General features: G+C 61.3%; 2 protein-coding genes across 2 annotated transcripts; one reads left to right on the top strand and one right to left on the bottom strand.

Annotated features, from left to right (window-relative positions):
• Window positions 1-1,970: 1,970 nt before the first annotated feature.
• On the top strand, window positions 1,971-9,388 carry NCLIV_046940 (putative PWWP domain-containing protein; the record flags this gene model as incomplete). The annotated part of the gene is made up of 3 exons (XM_003884244.1): window positions 1,971-2,049; window positions 2,587-3,710; window positions 4,340-9,388. The coding sequence occupies 3 exons, from the start codon at window positions 1,971-1,973 to the stop codon at window positions 9,386-9,388; spliced, it is 6,252 nt and encodes a 2,083-aa protein (XP_003884293.1).
• Window positions 9,389-12,219: 2,831 nt separating this feature from the next.
• Window positions 12,220-16,212, bottom strand: NCLIV_046930 (putative F-box domain-containing protein; the record flags this gene model as incomplete). The annotated part of the gene is made up of 1 exon (XM_003884243.1): window positions 12,220-16,212. The coding sequence occupies one exon, from the start codon at window positions 16,210-16,212 to the stop codon at window positions 12,220-12,222; it is 3,993 nt and encodes a 1,330-aa protein (XP_003884292.1).
• Between the last annotated feature and the right edge of the window lie 2,571 nt (window positions 16,213-18,783).

Genomic DNA, 18,783 nt, shown 5'->3' with positions numbered 1-18,783 from the left:
GCAAACTGGTTCGAAACCGCTAGTTTCCCCTGCATCTCCCGTGGTACTTTCCCACCGCCCAGAGCGTCATGCGAATGCACTTTGGCATCCACGACACTTCTACTCTGTACATAAACCGGCAGCCGTGTCCTGTCCTGCCGGAGAATGGCTAGTGTTTCGGCACTCACGTCATTTGTTGAGTGACGAAAGATTCCGACGATTAGCATGAACATCCGACGTTTGCTGGCGGACACACCGGTGAGATGATAGCACACGTGAGAAGTGGCATATTCCAAGGGCCCTGAACCCGCACAATGTCCTAAGCGGCTCCTGTGCGCGGGGAAGCAGTCGTGTAAAATCTTGTAAATTGTCACTGGGGTACGACCCACGAAAATGAGACTATGCTGACAGTCCTCCATTAGTCTTTACCAGGTACCAGGAGCCATCCACAGCAGCACACACTCCTGGCGTGTCGCTGGACACGGGCCAACTAGAACAACACTTGGTTTGTATGACTCGCAACTGCGAGGACAACCGGTGTAACCTGATTGTCCAAACTGGAACGTAAACACTCCTACACATTCTATTTCTATCATGTGCAAGTCGACGTATGGCTGCCCAACGTTTCAGGCCGGAAACGAATTCCAAAGTTTCGAGGCAGCTTTGGGCATGACCAGCAACACTGGTATCTCATTCCGCTGCGTTGTTCACACTGGAGACAGGCCAATCACAAACACCGTGCAGTGTATGGAGCCAAGTCTGACCAAACAGCCCCCAAACAGCTTGATGGGATCAGCAGGTTATGGTCCTTTCCACCGTCGGCTTTTGGCTACTCGGATGGGCAGTGCCGAAGGCCCTGTAGAGCATTGCCCCGTCTGTTCGCAAGTACCGCTGTGGTTCCATCAGGAACCAAGAGGAACCGAGGCGCAGGTCACGGAGAATCACGCGCAAAAGGCGTTCATCAAAACTAGCCGGGGCCTCCGATAGCGGAACGGGAAGCGAGAAAACCTGGGTTGGTTGTGGTAGAACTATACCCAAGAGCCGTGTTTTTCCGCTGACAGAACATTGTGTAAGTGGGTCCCTTGGGTCAGCTAATAACGGTTAGGAATTATTGTGGAATCACGGGCTCACTTCTTCGCTGTTCTGGTTGACTGCCTCACCTGATCTGGTGCCTTCAGGAAAAAGCAACCTTTTCCGCAGTTCCTGCCTGCAGCGTGGCACAGTCGTACTACCTCCCCCCCGTGTTACTACAACGGCGCCATGGTTTTTCACGACGACACTGAGAGGGAAGCAAAAAAGTTGACATGAAAGATCAAGTAACATCTCTAGGGGTGAACGGTTTGCTTCCAGTGTGTGTCTCTACGAGCATCTGGCTTTGGCTCTGAGCCGACAGAAGACCACATCGCTCCGGGATCGAGCATGCTGCCCTGGCCCCCCACGTTTTAGTGCACCAGGGCTCTTTTCCCGTTGGCCCTCGTTTTTCTCTCGTACGCTGTTTTTCTCAGTAAATGCTTGTTGAAAAGGTGCGCCTTACAACTTGCGACTTTAGCGTCTTCCTTGTTCTTTCCACGATAGCACTAGGGCTTTTTCTGTGCTACTTCTTCTATATCTCCTTTTTTCGTGTTCTGTTTGCAAAAACTTTATAGTGGGTACCTGCTGTGTCTCGCGGACATGTAATTTACGCGTCTTTACTCTCACAGCGAGACCAGTGTTCAGTACGGGTTTCAAAACGTCTGTCTGCCTCCATCTTTTAACTTTTTTCTATTGGTTACCGACAAGGACAGTCACACGCTTTTTCGTGACAGCTTCAGTTATCGCTCTCTCACAATTTCTCGCCCAGAGCGCTGTCCCTTTCCGCGGTTTTTGGTTCCCGGAATTCGTCCACAAGCTCCTTCTGCCGTCGCTAGCGTCAAAGAACGCACTGCGACACGCCATCTGGATTTGGGCCGGATCGAAGCGACTTGTAGCGCTAAGGGACTCCGGCAAAAACCATGGACGGTGGGCCGGGCGGCCTTCCGCCTGCGGGAGGCTATCCTCCAGGGTTCCTCGGTTACGGACCGCCGCTTCCTGGTGAGTGACTGTTCCTTGCGCTGTGCTGAGGTTGGGAAACACACTGTCTTCCTGACGGTTGAGGCTACGTCCAGGAGTAGGTGAGGGCGGTCCGTGAGCCAGCGTTTTGGCTGTCAGTCCTTCGTCCACGCGCCAGCGCTCCGTACGCCCTTGATGACCTGCCGTGGTTCCGCCCTGGCGGGACGCTGTTTTTAGGTATACAAAGGACCCGCCAAGATTCGTGTATTCTATCCGCGATGGGGTGTGAAGTTGAACGGGCCGCCAATTGAGTGCTGTCCGTGCTCACTGGCGATGGCTTTTAAAGACGCAGACGCACCCAGGTGCACACTTTCTTCGGCGTACATACAGCCCAGCTCATCGCCGAGTGCCACTCTGCACTTCGAAACGTGGTACAGGAAGCAGCTTCGTCACGGGATGTGCCCGTCCTACGCATTCGCAGCCCTACCCCCAATCCTTAGACTGCGTTCTTCTGTCCTGTTTCGCTTTCGGTCCATCCATCAAAGACTTCTTTTTGCTGTCGTGTCCCGATCTTTGTAGGAACGCCAGAAGCGATGCTCCACGTTCATCAGCAGGCGGCATACTGGCACGCCTTCTCGCCGCTCTTGACGAATCCTGCATCTGGGATGCCCCCGTACGGTGCGGGGTCTTCCGCCCTTCCTCTTCCCTTCGCTTCTGCTGGAGCAGCTTTCCCGTACACGGCTGCTTCGGTGGGAATGCACGCAGAGAACAAACCAGAAGATGCCGCTTTCCAAACTACGGGACAGGCTTCGACTGCCTACGCTTGTGCCGCTTCGTCCGCTTCCCACGCCCCGGCGGTATCCGTGGAAGGGAGTGCAGCGCCGTCTGCCATCTCACCAGCTGCGCCGTTCTCCGACAATTGTCTGGCAGAAGGGAGCGCTTCTCAGCAGAGTTCAGCTGCCGCCGCTTTGCCGACGGCTTCTGGTACCGCTTCTTGTTCATCTTTTCTCGCTTCTTCCGTGCGGGCTTCTTCTCCGACCCGTCACACGACGCCTGCGACTCCGTCGTCTCTCTCGGTGTCTCCGTCGCTTTCTTCGTCAGCCGAGAACCCGCCCATCCGGACGGCGGCCGCGTCCGGAGCCGCTGCACTGTCTTCGCCGCCTTCTCCGAGCAGGAGGGATGTCGCTTCGAAAGAACGTGCCTCGGTGAAACTGCCGCTCGCTTCTCTTCCGTCGTTGTCTCTCTCCGACGCTCAGCGCACCCCCGCTGCCGGGGTTTCCTCCTTTCCACAGTCTCCCGCCGAGGCACCATGCGATCGGCCAGACGCAGCTCCGCGCAGCGCTCGCGCTGTGGAGTGCGAAACCGCTCCGTCTTTTGCCGCCTCGCCGGAACCTCAAGACGGGACTCCACATGTCGGCAAATCGCCTGGAGAGAAGGCAAAAGGGCCGGGAGGCCTGCGTCGCGTGAGAGTCCCGCAGCTCAGGTTCCGCAAGAAGGCTGCGAATGACGTGGCGTTTCTGAAAACGTTCTCGAAGGTCTTTGGAAAAAGAGGCGAACCGCTCGTCTGGTGCAAAAGACGCGGTCGGCCGTGGTGGCCAGGCCTCCTCGCCAACCCTGATGACCCCCACCTCGTCCCTCCGCTCCCTGATCACGTTCGCGCAAAACAGCCTCCGATTGGCAAAGACGGAGAGATTCGTCTTCTCGTAAGTCCGAAGAAGTCCACGTCCGATCTCCGAGGCTCGGACGGATTCCGTCGCAGATGTCAATTAAGACTTTGCTTGCGTGTGGTAGAGCTTCCGACACCGACGCGCCTTTCTCCCTAGGTGCGTCGGTTGGCTTGTCTGCGTGGAAAACGCATATGAGTCTTTTTCCAGTCCGCCTCTTTCGAACCACAGCTGTTTGTGCCGTCGGGCTTTAGAGAGCTGTGACGGAAGCGGTCGACAAATCCCTGCCGCGTTCCGAGGCCACAGGCAGATGCGTGCAGTTGCGCGTGCGTGTTTCTCTTCCCGAAAAGGGCTGGGAAAGGTGTCGGGCCCCATGACAGTTCGGCTCATCGCGTGGAAAGCGAGTTTCCAAAGGTGGGTTTCTAAGTAGTCTCGATCTCCAGATTTGTCGACGTGTACGCCTCGTGTTTGTCGTTTCCCTCCGCTTCTGATCAAAGAGGGGAGAGGACGCGCCGCGCCTGAGGCGAGCGATAAAGAAGCCGCCTCACCTTGCGTGTGTCGCTTGGTCCGGAGTCTCGCCGCACTCACTGCGTTGGGCGTCGAGCGTTTTCCCGCCAGCTCCCTCGTAAAAACCTTGGAAACGCGCCCGTATGTTTTCGTGCATGCAGTTCCTCTGTTGCGGAACGTGGCGATACTGGTGGTCGAGCTCAAAGTGTCTCCGGGACTTCCGAGAGGCGTACGCCGCCATCGCGCCCCGAGTCCGCAGCCTAGGTTTTCTTCCCCGACTTGCCGTCCAGCACGCCCTGGAAGAGTGCGACTGGCGGGACAACGCCGACTGGTGTCCAAGCAAGACGCTCGCCGAGACCCAGACCGCGGACGAAGCTGGCGACGAGGAAGAAGGGTGGCTAACAGAGAACGCGTGCTCCTCAGATTCGGACGAAGAAGACGGAGTGATGGACGACAGCGAATGGTGGTCAGGCAGGAAGATTGAACCTGCGGAGCGCCCTGGCGCCAAGCCGTGCACTACCGAGGCCGCCTGTTCCGGACTGGGCGGTTCGAGGGCGGAGGCGGCGACTCCCCAGACTGCCGAAGGCCGCGAGCGAGGACCGCCGTCGACAGAAGGTCACCGCGGAGGGGACAGGGCGGCTTCGCCGTTCTTTCCCCTGGCTTCGGCGTCTTCGCCAACAGGGACTGCGCTTCCTGCGGCTCCCGTGCAGCCCGCAGCGAGTGTCGAGGCGGGCTTGTGGTCAGAAGGCGCCGGGAATCGGCCTGCGGGCCGAGAAGAAGAGAAGAGAGACAGGAGCCGCGAGACGGTCGGCAGGGAAGAGCCGCCTCTGGAGAGGGACCGGAAGAGGGCGCGGGAACGCGAGACTGGACCCGCGCCAGCCCCAGACGCCGCAGTCTCGGCTGCCGACCGTCCCTGTCGCTCGATCCGCTTAGGCGCAGCTCGAGGCCTTGCTCCAGCGCCCTCGGGGACAGCGAGGGGAGGCAGCCAGCAGGCTTCCAGTTCGCCTGTCCAGGCGGAGCGTGCTCTCAGCAGTTCTGGACAAGTGCCGAGCGATGTGACGTCCGGTTCCTGCAGTGCCCCGAACGGAACTGGCGGGCCGCGCGCCGAGTCGAGGGCGGGACTTCTGTCGACGCGTTCCGCGCGTGCCTTGCACCCGCCTTTCGTCTCGGAAGAGGAAGTTGACAGCGAGAAGGATGTTGCGCCGATGCACGTGGATAGCGAACCCCTAAACCCCCCGAGAGAGGCCGCCGCTCGAGAGCTCGGCGACTCCCGCGACGCGTCCGAGAGTCTGCTGGGCACCTCGTGTTCGTCAACCGATCCTGCGCCTCCTGCGCGTGCGCCTGCGCCGATTTCCTCTGAGACTCCATGTTCTCTTCCCCCGTCGACCTCGGGTTCGCCCTTCTCCATGTCGCTGTCAGGACGCCGCAAGGGCGGCTCGCAGAAGTGCTGCCTTGCGGCGGACGCGCCGACGACGTCGGGCCCAGCCGCCGGTTTTGCCGCGTCGTCAGCTGTCGCAGGCTCTGGGGGCAGTCCTGAGGGCGAGTCCCTCGAGGCGGCGCCGAGGCCTGCAGGCGGCGCCTCGTGCGCCGCTGCGGCCTCAGCCGAAACCGGAGTCGAGTCTGCGCCGCACGTCCCGCTGTCGTGGCCCGACACGATATGGCACAGACTGCGGCGGCAGGCCGAGACGGCGCGGCGGAAGAAAGGCTCTGATCTCCCTGGGCCTTCCGGGGTTTCTCGGCCTTCCGTGGTTCCTGGGCCTTCCGTGGTTCCTGGGCCTTCCGGGGTTTCTGGGTCTTCCGTGGTTCCTGGGCCTTCCGGGGTTTCTGGGTCTTCCGGGGTCTGTGCGCCGAGTGGTAAGACCAGCCTGTTTCTCCAGAGCGCGCAGGAGGCGGGGACTCCTCTCATCCCGACCTACGGCGCAGCGACGGGCGCCTTTGCACCAGAGAAGCGCGCCGCAGCGAGCGGAGCGCAGCCCCCCCACATCCGAGCTGCAGCCGCTGCCGGAGCAGCAGCCGCCGCGATGGCCGCCGCATCGGCTGCGTCGGCGGCGGCGGAGAAGAGTCAGCGACGCGAAGCGGCTCGGAGACTCCAGGCCTCGCAGGCGTCGCCGAGGGCCGGGCCTGCGGCTGGGACAGGGACAGGCGGGGGGTCGGGGCCCGAGACCGGGAGCCCGGACGCGTTGACGAAGGCCGCTCCGACTGCAGCTGCGCAGGTGACTGGCGTGTGGGAGCAGAGCGAGAGGAAGGGTGGAGAGGAGGCGGGGGGGGAGCGCATGGGACGGAGAGGGTCAGAGCGGTCGGCGGTCGGGCGAAGCTCGGGAGGGAGCGAAGGCGAAGAAGTCGCTCGAAGACGGCGCCGGGAGACGCGAAGAGGAGCGAGCACGAGCAGGGACAACGAGAGAAGCCCCCGGAAAGGGGACAGCTGGCGGGGAGGCGCGCGCGGGTCGAAACGTTCTCCTTCTGGTTCCTCTACACTCCCTCGGCAGCGCCTCTCGCGCAGGCGCCGACTGGAGAGCCGTCAGGAGGCGAGGTCGCGACGGGAGGCCAAGAGCCACCGCCGAGGGTCGTCTCGCTCTCGGTCTTCTTTTTCACGGCACTCGGACTCGCGAACGTCTTCCTCGCTCTCGTCCTCTCCCTCTCAGTTTCGAAGGAAGAGTCGACGGGCACGGGACCTCTCCCGTGCCCGTCGACTTTCCAGAAGCGCGTCGACGGACTCTCGAGAAGAGAGGCGGAGACGAAGAGGCGAGCACGTCGGCAGGCGTCCTTTCGATTCGTCGTGGTTCGAGGACAGAGGCCCCGGGCGGGGAGGCCATCTGGAGAGGTGGGGCAGTCGTGGGTCGGACTGGAAACGGGCGGGGAGAGAGAGGAGAGAGGGAAGCCGAGCCGGTAGCAGGGACGAGATGGGAAGTTTCAGCCGGTCGTCTTCGAGCGGCGTCTCGAGGAAGCCGCGCGACTCCAGCGTCGGCAAAGGTGGCGACTGGAGAAGAGACGAGGTGGAACGCGGGCGTGACTGTCTCTGGCGAGGCGGTCGCGTCGGCAGGCATGCGTGGGGATCCGATTCCAAGTCGACGCCTGGTTCTTCCTGTTCGTCCTCGCTCTCGGCGCATTCGCGGGGAGACAGCCCAGCAGTCGGCAGACGAGGACACGACTCGACTCATCCCAGCGGCCGCCATGGTGGGCCGTCTGTCTGCGGTGTCCGCGGCAGAGAACAAGGAGGAAGAAAGAGGCGAGCCGACGTCTCTTGTGAGAGGCGCAGCGACGGAAGAGAAAGGGGTGCGTCCTCGGAGCGATCGCCCGACTCGCTCTCGCCTTCTCCCGGGCGACAGACAAGAAGGGACACGAAGAGCGGAAAGGAGACTGGGGCGAAGGCGTGTCCACACCCGGAGAAAGGGTCTCCGCAGCCCGCCCCGGAGTCCCTCTCTGCTTCTGTCCCTGCCGTGAGTTCAGCTTCAACACCTTTACTCGAGGAAGGCGGCGGCTCTTCTCTGCAACGCCGGGTTGCCGAGTCTCCCTCTCGAGGCGCTCCAAACGCATCGTCGCCTGTCTCTGGTCTTCCCGCCGCGTTGCCGGCAAGCGAAGAAACCTTCCCGCCGACGCATGCGGGGCCTTGTGGCGCCGCGTCCTTTTCGCTTTGCTCGACTTTTCGTCTCTGCGACGGCCCCGCAGGTTCTTCGCCCGCGGCGCTGGGCTCCGCTCCGCCTCAGAGCGGTTCAGCCTCCGAGCCCAAAGCGTCGCCGGAGGCCGGCAGGGAGCCCGAAGAGCCCACGGGGCCAGAGCCGGCGGAGAGGAGACACGAGGGGGACGGCGCCGACGCAGATGCCCCTTCGCCGTCGCGTGCGTCTGCTCCGATCAACGCCCTTGCACCACCGCCTTCTCACCTTTTCGCCTCGTCCGCCGCGAGTCCGCCTCCCCCGCTCGCTGCCCGATCTGGGTCTTACCAGAGGGGCGAGGCGAGCGAGAGTCGCGCAGGAAAGACGCCTTGGCTGTCTCCTTCGGAACCTGCCGACGCGCGCGGCAGGCGGGGCCGAGACACGCGAGGCCGTCGTTCGGGCTCCAGGTCCCCGAGTTCGCTGAGCTCGAGTCGCAGCCCCTCGAGCAGAGCTTCGTCGCGAGAACGGCGGAAACGAAAGCGACGAGCTCACAGCAGGCGTCGCCCGACGAGGCGTCGAGGTCCCCGACGGTCGCCTTCGGGCTCGCAGACGGAGCGGAGTTTGCGGGATTGCGACGAGACCGACGAGACCAGCAGGTCGAGCTCGGAGGTGCGGGCCCGGGGGCGAGACAAGGCTCGCCACAGACGCAGAAACTCGCCGAGAAGGGGGCGGAGAGTGTCTTCTGAGGACTTGAGTGGCGGGTCCACGCAGTCGCCTCTCCACCGACGCGGCCTCTCGGATAGCCAGTACCTGTCCTTCGCGGCGCGGCGCGTTCGCGTCCTGCACGCGCAAGGCCGTTGCTTGCCTTGTCGGTTTCACTGGCGGCGTCAGGGGTGCCGGAACGGAGACGGCTGCAAGTTTTGCCACGATCCGTCTCACGACGACTTGATGCTGTGTCGAGACGCCGAGCGCGGCGCCAGCAGCCGCTCACGGTCGCTGGGTGAGCGCGAGCACGGCGACGCTGGCGAAAATCTGCGACCCGGCGCAGACGACGGGGTCAGGGGGCGGGGCATGCGCCTCTTTCGACGCTCTTTCTCCGGTTCGCGGTTTGCAGGGCGGGGCGAACGCGCGCGCGGGTTCGACGCAGGACGCCTTGGCTCTCGAGAGAAGAGGCCGAGACGCATTGGAGACAGTCTGGAGAGAGACCGCGAGCGATGCCCGGCCGGCAGCCGAACTGACGGACGAGAAAGGTGGACTGAAGGCGAGGGAAGCCAGCAAAGCAACTTGGACGAGGGCGACCGCCGGGAAGGAGCGACGAATTCGCAGACGGAGGAAAGGAACGCGGCTGCCACGGAGACTCTCGAGGCGTGTAACGGCACCGCAGAGGCGCTGGAGGGAGAGCGGGGAAAAGGGCGAGAAATGGACAATGAGCACCACCCGGCAGCGACAGTCCCTGTGGACGCGTTCGACATCCGACTTCCCAGGACGCACGGCGAGAACGGCGAAGGCGAGCATTCGCGCGCCTGTGAAGGTGTGATACCGGATGGCCAGGCAGACGTCGACAGCCTCGTTGCAGGCGCGAGCGACGCGGCCGTCTCAGGCGGGGAAGTGCCGGGATAGTCCGCGAAAAGGAAGCGCGGTGGGAAAGGCGAAGAAATAAGGGACAGCGCGAGCCTCGTCAGCGAAGGACGGCGACGAACTCTGAAAGGTGCTGAGAACTCGGGCCGCGCGCGACGCACCCCTCGAAAGACGCGAACGCGACAGAGAGAGAGAGGCACGGCATCAAGACGGTAGAGAATCGACGCAGCCGGTCGACTCGGTTTTTTGTGAAAGGAATGAGGAAAGGTGCACTCGCGAGTTTTTTAAAATGGGCCCTCGTGCGCGCCACGCTCTCTGTCGGGTTGCCGCCGTCATGCTCTTTTCCTCTCCGATCCCTCTCTCTGTGTGGAAATGAGTCTGAAGGAGACGGGGGCGATGCCGCCTTTCCGTGCACCCGGATCTTGAGAACGACGGAGGCTGTTGCGCCGTCTTGTGCTCGCTCCTGCGCTTCCTTCTTTCGGAAAGTTCTCGAAACAGAGGAGCTCCGGCGTGCGCCTTTTTTCGCGGACTGTTTTCGCCTTTCGGGGTTTCGATCCTCTCTTTGTCTTCGTGGCGTCACAGAGCACGACCAGTCTCTGTCACTCTGTCGACAGGGACGACGGAGAAGGCTTCTTCCCTTCCCTCGGCAAATCTCTCTCTCTGGCGACGAGTTTTGCGTCGGGACCAGCACCTTGGTCGACCGCACGTGGCGCCGCACATCGCTCTCGATGCTTCCGTTATTTCTCACAGTTAATTAAGCGCAGGTAGACAGCCCGACCGCGAGGGCCCGCCTCTCTAACCAGCTTGCAGATATGCCTTGGGGGAGCGTGTGTATGAGTGCGTTTGCCCAGTATTGCTGCGCGCAGAGCTGCGTCGCGTTCTCCGCCCATACATAATTCTTGTGTGATCCGGAGCTCCGGCGTGCGAGAAAAGTTGTGGTTCGTTTCTGGGCCGTTCCTGGGTTGAGTTCCGTGTCTTCCGCTTGGAGGGGAACAAAGAGGGGGCGTTTTGGCGTTCCGTTGTTGAAAGCTGCCGTAGGTACGAGACGATGCGACACGCTTCACACTCTCGCAACGCCGTTGCACTCAGCGCCGCCGTCGCTATGTGTCGACGCGCTTTAAACGCCGTTTTCCCCGGTTCGTCGCTGCTGGAAAGCAGGAAGATTCCTCCCGTTTCAGCACGGCGGAAGGCCGCTGCGAGCCTGCATATACGCATGCCTGCTGGAACGGAACTGTCCTATACGCCGCGCGCACGGCAGAGGCTACCGGGCTCTCTCGCGTCTTCCGAGGCAAATGCGCTGCAAGCAGTTGATCTATGGACCAGCCGAAGCGGGGCTCTGTCCACTCTGTATGCTCTTTGAAGAAAACCAGAAAACGCGCACATGTGTGTAGGCTTTACAGTGGTTGGCGGAGGGTTTTTGACAGATCCAGGAAACGCCTCGCGACTGTCCTTCTGCGGCGGTCGAGAGAGTTGGGCGCAGAAGTGTGCAGGCGCAAAAGATCGATCGCTAAAACCGAAGCGTAAGACTCGACACACTAGACCCGCGTGAGAAATCGGTGCTGGCTGAGGTCACCCGACGGCGCGTAAAGAACGTGGTTGTCGCTCAGGGTCTAGCCGACCAGATAAAATCCCGTATCGAAGCGTCGCGAGTTTCTCTCAAACGCGCAACGCGTGCTCGGCATTTGCGGGGCTCTCCTTGCTCCGAATGCCGCAGTGGAAAGTGCTTTCGCAGCGGTGCGCTGTCATGATCCAGAAACTGGGCAGTAAAAGAAGATGCCTGACAGCGGCGCCCCGCGCCCCTGAGGTATATGGCGCGGGCGAGGGGTTCTTGCGCATGCGGAATGGAACGCGTTTTCTGTCTTCAGTACCTGTTATTGTTTTAGCACCAAATCGAGACTTGACCCAGAGAGAAGGCTACGCACGTGCACGAAAAAAACCGACGAGTGTCCCCCACCCCCCGGTTTTTCAAACACAACACTCTTGGGAAGACGGTGTACCAGGCACCAGTAGCGACGGCATGACATACAGACAAAGTCTCCTCTTTGTTTTTTCCTCGAGGCTGTTCTCCGAAACGACGGTGACATTTAGGTGGAACGGGACCGTTGATCGCCCGAGAACTCTTCTTGGTTGTCGCTGTCCTGGCTGTTCCCTGCCCACGGCATCACTTATCCTGCGCCTTTGAAAAGACGCTCCCACGGACCTCGACTGCGGCAGAATCGTGAGCGCCGCTTGGTTACAGAAAACACGGCGACGAAAAAAGGCGGCCATAACAGCCTGTCCTCGAACGCACGAAAGGCGCGCACCGCGCCCACACACAATCTGCGTTTTCTACCCTGGGCAGCGCGATGCGCCAAGAGTTTGACCTTCACACATCTGCAAATCTATACATACCACGTAACACCCCGTTTACATATCGGTCTGGCGCCGGCGCGGTTGCGATGGACGGCCTGTCTTCTGCGGGAGACACTCACACGAAGCGAAATGCAGCCATTTGCGGAGCTCACGGCGTCCGTCACGGACATTCGACGAACTCAGGGGAAACCCACCTCTGTGAGGCAGTCACTGTGCCTGGAAATGAAAACCGGAAAGACGCCCCCCCCCCCCCCCCAGAGCTTCCCGGCCCTGGTGCTTCCGAACGAAACGCTGAGTATCGAGCAAACCACCCAGGCGGTCCAAGGGTAGATTCGCGGCGTTTCCCACGATGTCCTTGCCGGTGTTTGTGTGCCTGGTCTTTTTCCCCACTGTCCCTGTCCTCCGTCTTTTTCTCATTCCTTTCGAATTTGCCAGAGGCTCGTTTTCGGCCTGTGTTGGCCGTCCCCCCTTTTCGCTGCCTTTCCCTCTGTTTCGGCTTCTGTCCCTCTGCGTCGTCTCCGTCACGTCTTGGCGCGTCGCTCGAAGATGACGACGTGCTCGTACATGCTGGCACCGAGTGTCTCTACACCCGAGCGCACAAAGCCGAGCGACTTCAACAGCCGCTCCACGGCTCGAAGCTGCGGCGGTTCTTCCCGCCAAGCTTCGTCTTCTTCGTCGTCGTACAGAAAGGGCGGCACTTCGACCTCGACGGTCGCCAGTTCGGGATACCACGACAACAGCTCTGTCAGCAGCGCAGCGAGTTTCTCGCCTTCCGCCCCCGCTGCGTTCCCCGGGTCCGGCGACGCCAGGGAGCTGGAGAGAGAAGCCGCTCCTCCAGGCCTGCCTCCTAGCCCCTCTCCGCTGCACGCCAACGACGCGTCCCCTTCGGAGCGGCGCTCAGTGAGCGCGGAGGCGGGAAGTTCGTCGAGGCCGAATCGATGGTTTCCCAGACGCAGAATCTCGAGGCGCGGCGGCTCGAGATTTTCCACTTCGTCCGCCCGTGCACCGCACTCTTCCGTCTCTGCTCCTTCGTTGCCACTCCGCAGAGCCACTCCGCAGGGCGCATCCATCGACGAATTTCGCCCGCGGGCTTCCATGCTGGCTGGAAGGGACGTTCCTTCCATATCGAAGGCCCCCTCGCTCAGGCGCCACGCATGCGCGCGCGAGCAGCGTCTCCGTTCCCTCTCCTTCTTCTTTTGAAGGTCGACGAGCGCCCAAACGAGGGCGGCGGCTCGCGGCGAGTCGGCCAGCTCTTCCAGTCGGAGCTCGATCCCCTTGATCCTCTCGCGCAGCACATCGTCTCTGCACAGCGCATGCAACAGGTCGGCGTCGATCCGCCGCTGCGTCCGCCGACGTCTCGCGAGGAAGCTCCGGGCCCGCGCGTCTCGCTCTTCGCCGCTCCGGGTCTCTCTCTGGCGTCGCCTGCGCCGCTCGCGGCTCGGCGCGAAGCCGAGAAACCGCGGAGGCCGCTGAGGCGCCAAGAGAAACGCGGGGAATGCAGCGGACCGAAGAACTTGCAACACGTGGCGCTCTGCGATCGTCAGCTGCCAGTCCTTCTCTGTGAGTCCCGGGGCATGCGCGGCTTGGTTGGGGGAACCGAGCGGCGCCGCGAGGACCGAACGCGAGGCTGGGCTACTGTCCGCAGCAGACACGCCGCTACGAGGATCGCACGGCCTCTGCGGCGACCGCCCGTCTACAGGCGAGGCCGCGGCGTCCGCTTCTTCGTCGCTGCTCCGCTCAGAAGGCCCAGGCGTGCACGGCGGCGAGCCCGACGCGCTTTCCGGCTCCGGGAGACCCTCGACGCAGAAGGACGGCCAGCGACAGCGCCTGCGGCCTCGGGGGCACCGCTCGCGAAGCGTCGCCGGCGCGGCGGAAGACGCGGGCTGAGCAGGCGGAAGCGAACCGAACCGGCAGCGGAAGAGTCCTCGGTGTGTGTCAGGGGAAAAGTGCAGAAAGTCGATGGAGACACGCCGCGCATGCGGAGCCAGGGCCAGGCTAGACGCTGAGAGGGGAACCGGAGGTGGAGAGGAAAGCAAAGCCGGCGCGGCGCCCCGCGGCTCTGGAAGCGCCTGGTCAGCCAGGAGAGGAATATCGTTGTTCGGATCGTCAAAGTTCAGGTGGAGGTGCTGGACGTTGCCCAGGATGCGCGGCAAAAGTTTCGCGACGTCTTCTTCAGGTCGTCTCTCCCGTGCGTGTGCCCCTCCTCCAGCGGGGCCCACGCAGCCGGCCGCGAAGTTGTCGAGGACGAACTGACAGTCAGGAAACGCGCGCATCAGAACCTCTAAACTGGCCAACGCAACGGACGGAATTTTTCCGAGGTCGCCGCCAAGCGGGCTGCAGGACAGCCTCTTTAGGCGACACCTGCATCTTCGACCAAGAACGTCTCGGGGCATCCCAGGGGCTCCGGCCCGCGGAGCCGCGCCACTCGGGAAAACGAGGGACGCGCGCTCTGAAACCGCTCGGGAATCTTCTGTGCCTGCAAGTGCGAAAGCGTCCTCGGAAGACGACGATCTGTCCGAAGGTTGCGGGAAAACGTGCTGAGGAGGCGCGTTCGCGATTTCGTGGACGACGTCCGCAAGGTGAAGGATGGAGCGGTCCCTGATGGCGAGGTCCGTTAGATACGACAAACCTGGAAACCGCCGCTCTTCTCCGTTTGACGCGGTGTACGTACACCCCAAGACGGCGCGCCAAACCCGGCGTGACACCGGAAGGCGAGTTTCTACACGGAGAAACTGGAGAAGCGGCATAGACAGAAGAAGCTTCACCAATTCCGCTTCTCCTGAGGCCCCCTGGAGACTCGCCGCGCTCTGTTCGTGCAGCCGGAGAGGATGGCGCAGATCGACTTTTTCGCCAGTACCCAGAGCCAGAGACACGTGCACGCGGGGACACTGACAAACGAGCGAAAAGGTGCGACACGACGGGAAGCTACAGTTTGACAACAGCCGCAGCCAGAAGAAAGCGTGGCATCCGGAGACCGAGAGAGAAGTCAACTGGGGAAACGTCGTTGCAGGCAGAGAAAGAGGAGACGAGAGAACCGGGGAATGAGACGACGGCAACGCGCATGCACTGAAGTCGCCGACAGCGGTCGCAGGAAGTACCCACGGAGCAGGGCTGCGGGAAGGCGCGGCGTCGAGGGAAGAGAGAAACCGCCTAGACGCAGGGGAAGGTGGATTCGATCCACTGCAGAACCAGTCAGGCACCGATACACTGTTCGACGATGCATCTCCGAACAGGGACGGAAGCGAAGAATCCGATCGTGCGCCGCGCAGCGCCTGCGGAATAGCCGTATGTCTGTCTTTCATCAGAGTACCATTGGCGTCTTCGTTCGCAGCAGAAAACGGATGGTGAAACGCAAAAGGGGATGTCTCCGAAAAGCCGCATCCCTCTGCCTGCCGTCCCCCCTCTTCAAGCTCTTCTCCCTTGTCTGATGCTTCTCCAGAGCTGCTGTCTCCCGTCTCCCGCACGTCTTCCTCGGTTTCATCTCCGTCGGCGGGAGTCGCGCCAGGGTCGACAGCCGCCGGCCCTGATCGTCGCTCCCCCCTCTCCGGCTCCGTAGCGCGCATCTCGTCTTCGTCTCGAGCGCGAGACGGGGTCGGCTGAGGGGTCAGTACACCCCAGTCGACGAGGCGATGGCACTGAAGATCCGGGGAAGTGATCTTGACTGTGTCGAGGAGCGTAGCACTATGACGGAGAAGAAGAAGCAGAAACCGGAGAGCATGCGAGGGAGGCAAATCGGTTTGTTCGCTACCTTCAAAGAAGCCGAGTGCGTCCCGGCAAATAACGAGTCGCCGCAAATGCGGCTGCCGGTCCAGCATCCTCCACCAAAACAACGAAGCAGACGGCACGCGCTGTTTGTGATGACCAAGGATTCCCCTCCGGGCCGTGGCGGCGAGTCTGGACGTCACAGTCAAGGACGTACAGCCACGCAGAGAGCACGGCGCGTCCACCGCCGCCTTTATGGTCCGTGAGAGAAGTCGCAGTTCGGCTACCTGACTTACGTCGAAGCAGGAGAACAGAGTGTACATACACCCGGAAGGAAGACCCTCGAGGGGGCTTCGCCCCCCTCGCTCTATGCAGCTTCGCGCGGATGTCTCTGTACCCTCTCCCGTTCGATCCGGTCCGCTCCTCGGTTGGCCGGTTTTCTCTTGGTCTTTTCCGTCTGAAGACGAAATCCCTGCTGTCTGTTGCGACGCAAACGCGTCGTGCTTTCCTGCTGGAGACGCGCTGGCGGCGCGGACTCCCTCTCTCCTGGGCGCCGGCGCCTGCAGCCGCGGCGAAGAAAGAAGTTCCTCACGCAGACGGCGCGGTTTTTTCTCGCCCTTCTCGTCCGCGCTGACGCGAGACGGGCAAGGAGAGGGAGGAAGGCCTTTCGGCTCTGTCGCCGGCTCGTCTGCCGAGCCCGGCTGGCGGCCGGGCCTCGGGTCCGCCTCCAGTTCTCTCTTTCTGTGACATCGCAACGCCTCTGTCTTCACGTCGAGAGAGAACCGGGAAGGTGAGCCGTCTTCCCTCTCCATACTGCGTCGTACTGCTCGAGATATGAAGATGATGCCCGGCCCGCTGCCTTCTACAGACACTCAGCACTCGGGTGTTGCGTTCGCGGGAAGGAGCGCCGTCTCCATGTCCTCTTCACCACGAACGGACCGAGAGAACCGCCTCGTGCAGCAGGCGCTTGCTGGGGCAACGGAGAGTCGAGAACGCACAGAGAGGGGACACGGGAGTCCGGCGCGGTCACGGATTTGGGAAAAACGCGAAGTGAGAAACACGAAAGGCGCCTGGCCTGTCCGAGGCGTTTTCCTACAGAGGACCAGGCGAAGGCAGAGACGGGAGCACACGCGTGAGAGAGGCTGGGGAAACGAGCGCGCTGGAAATGAACAGTTCCTGTCGCTTCGCGCGGCATCGCCTCCGCTCGACTTCTCCTGGGCCCCGGTTCGGTGTACTTTTTTATCGTCCACAAAAACGTTTTGCCCCTCAGCCACGCCGCAGCTCGCTGCAGCCGGACTCACGTATATATGCGCTGGAACTCGAGTCACAGAATTTCGCGACTCGAACTCAACTGGGACGAGACTTCGTTCTGGGGTGACCCTGGAAGAGTGAACCCGCAGAATTTACCTGATGCACGTGAAATATTTGCCCGATGACCCTACAGAATAAATACCTTGGAAAATGAGAGCGCCCGTTCAGCTACCCGAGGTTTCCCTTTTGGAAATCGCTCGCAGTTTTGAGTACCGACCGACCACGCGATTTCAGACACGCGCGCGTAGCGTCAAGGTCCTCAGCCGTGTGAACCACGGCTGAGGGAAGGAAAGCGCGTTTACCGGGGAGAGCGAACCGCCTAAACAGGCTGCAAAACACGAAAACCAGTCTCTGTTTCTCACCTGCGCAGGGGTTCTTTCCACTATTCCGCGCCACAACGTTCCTCGAGCGCGCGCGGTGCGAGAGACGGCGCCTCGGAGCACAGTCCAAACACCAGTTACCTTCCGTGCTGGTCCCCGTGCAGAGTCCGAGCGATGTTTTGGCACACCGAAACGCGGCGGACATCTGTTGGAAGGCCGGAAGGCCGCCACGGCGACGAGAGCCTCGCGAACAGGGTCGTCCACGGTCAAGGCGACTCAAAGGAACCCGTCGCGTCCTCCCAACAGGACGAAAAAAGGCATTTCTTTCGCCGGCAACCGCCGCGATCTTCGTCCTACAACCGGAAGCAAGAAAAGCCGCGCGAGGCGGGTACGTGCCTCTCGGAATCAGGAACCGCGGAGAGACTCCCGCACAGGAAAAAAGCAGGGGAACGGAGGACACGACAACGTAGCAGCAAACACGAAAGGTCAACAAAAGTTCACGACGTTCGCCGAGTTCGACGCCAGGTTCCGCCGTGAGTGTAAGAGTGGGGGCGCGGCAGCGAGGAAGATGTCAAGACTGTTCCGCACGCGCTGGGAGGCAGGCATGTTGCGCCAAATCAGAGAGACCCTAGACCGAAACTCCCCGAGCGCTTCGAACCCCCACAGACCGCGCATACGAGCAAATTTAGCGCTTTCCAGAAAAACAGAGGACCAGCTTCTCGACGAACTGGAAGGTTCCACGCTGTAGTGACAAGAAAGCAGCCAGCTGCGATACTTGCTTAAACGGAGTCAAACGCCGACGCAAGAGGGCGACGACCGCGACAGAGACTTCTCGCTTTATGCTCTGTAGGCTCGCGCGCCTGGAAGGCGACGCGTGGCCTCAGTGCAAAAGTGTGGCTGCGTTCGGTGTTATTTATCTCCTTGGGTACGGTCACGTCTAGTGCTGGTGTTCCGGAGTTCGCCTGGACGACGATGTTTTCCGCAACCGATTCTCGACACAGGGGACAGCCCCGTTCGCGGCTCCTTTGCAAAACGGTCGAGCAAGGCGGGAAGATCTCTGTCGCGCTGCCTGCTGCGCTTCAGTTTCTTTTCTTCCCAAGATCTCGAAAAGGAGTAGTGGAGGGAAAGGCCTGCCTGAGCGGAGCGCAAGAGGACCACCGCTGCCGTCGAGTGCAGTGTAGGAATATCACACCTGTTTCCGCTACGAGCGGAGTCGCACGTCTCTTTCAGCGTGGTAAATTTAGACAAAGTACAAATACGCCTCCACGGACACTCCCCTCTCCGAGCCGAGGTGTTGTGGCGTATCTTTAAAAGCGAAGCTTCACCGGACAAGGAAGAACTCTTCTAATAACAGCTTTAGCTGCAGGTCGACTGAGGCGGGCTTTCGCGAGGAAAGTCCAAAAAGACAAGATTTGGTGACCGAAGATGCATCCTCGGTTCAGAGAAAGGAGAGTTTATATCGGTAACACGCGCACATATAAGGAGAACGTAGTCGTATTCTCTACGTGCTAGTTGCAGGATCCCAGGCACACAGAGGTATCATCAACGGCACCAAATCTGGTTGGTTCACCGTGTGGCAATGCTACGTGCCTTCTCAATATCTTTTTCAGCCAGAGAAAAGACAAGAATGGTAGCAGGGGAACAAACTTCAATCGCGTTTGTCAGGTGTGAGGTCCTCTTGCTGATCTGGAAGCAGGGATACACTACAGCTGCGTCACCAAGTAGATCCGCGCGCTGGAATCTGCCCCGAAC

Source organism: Neospora caninum, chromosome X (genome assembly GCF_000208865.1).
Source record: "Neospora caninum Liverpool complete genome, chromosome X".
Lineage (NCBI taxonomy): Eukaryota > Apicomplexa > Conoidasida > Eucoccidiorida > Sarcocystidae > Neospora > Neospora caninum.
The sequence above is the reverse complement of the archived record's forward strand: the minus strand, read 5'-3'. Positions and strand labels throughout refer to the sequence as shown.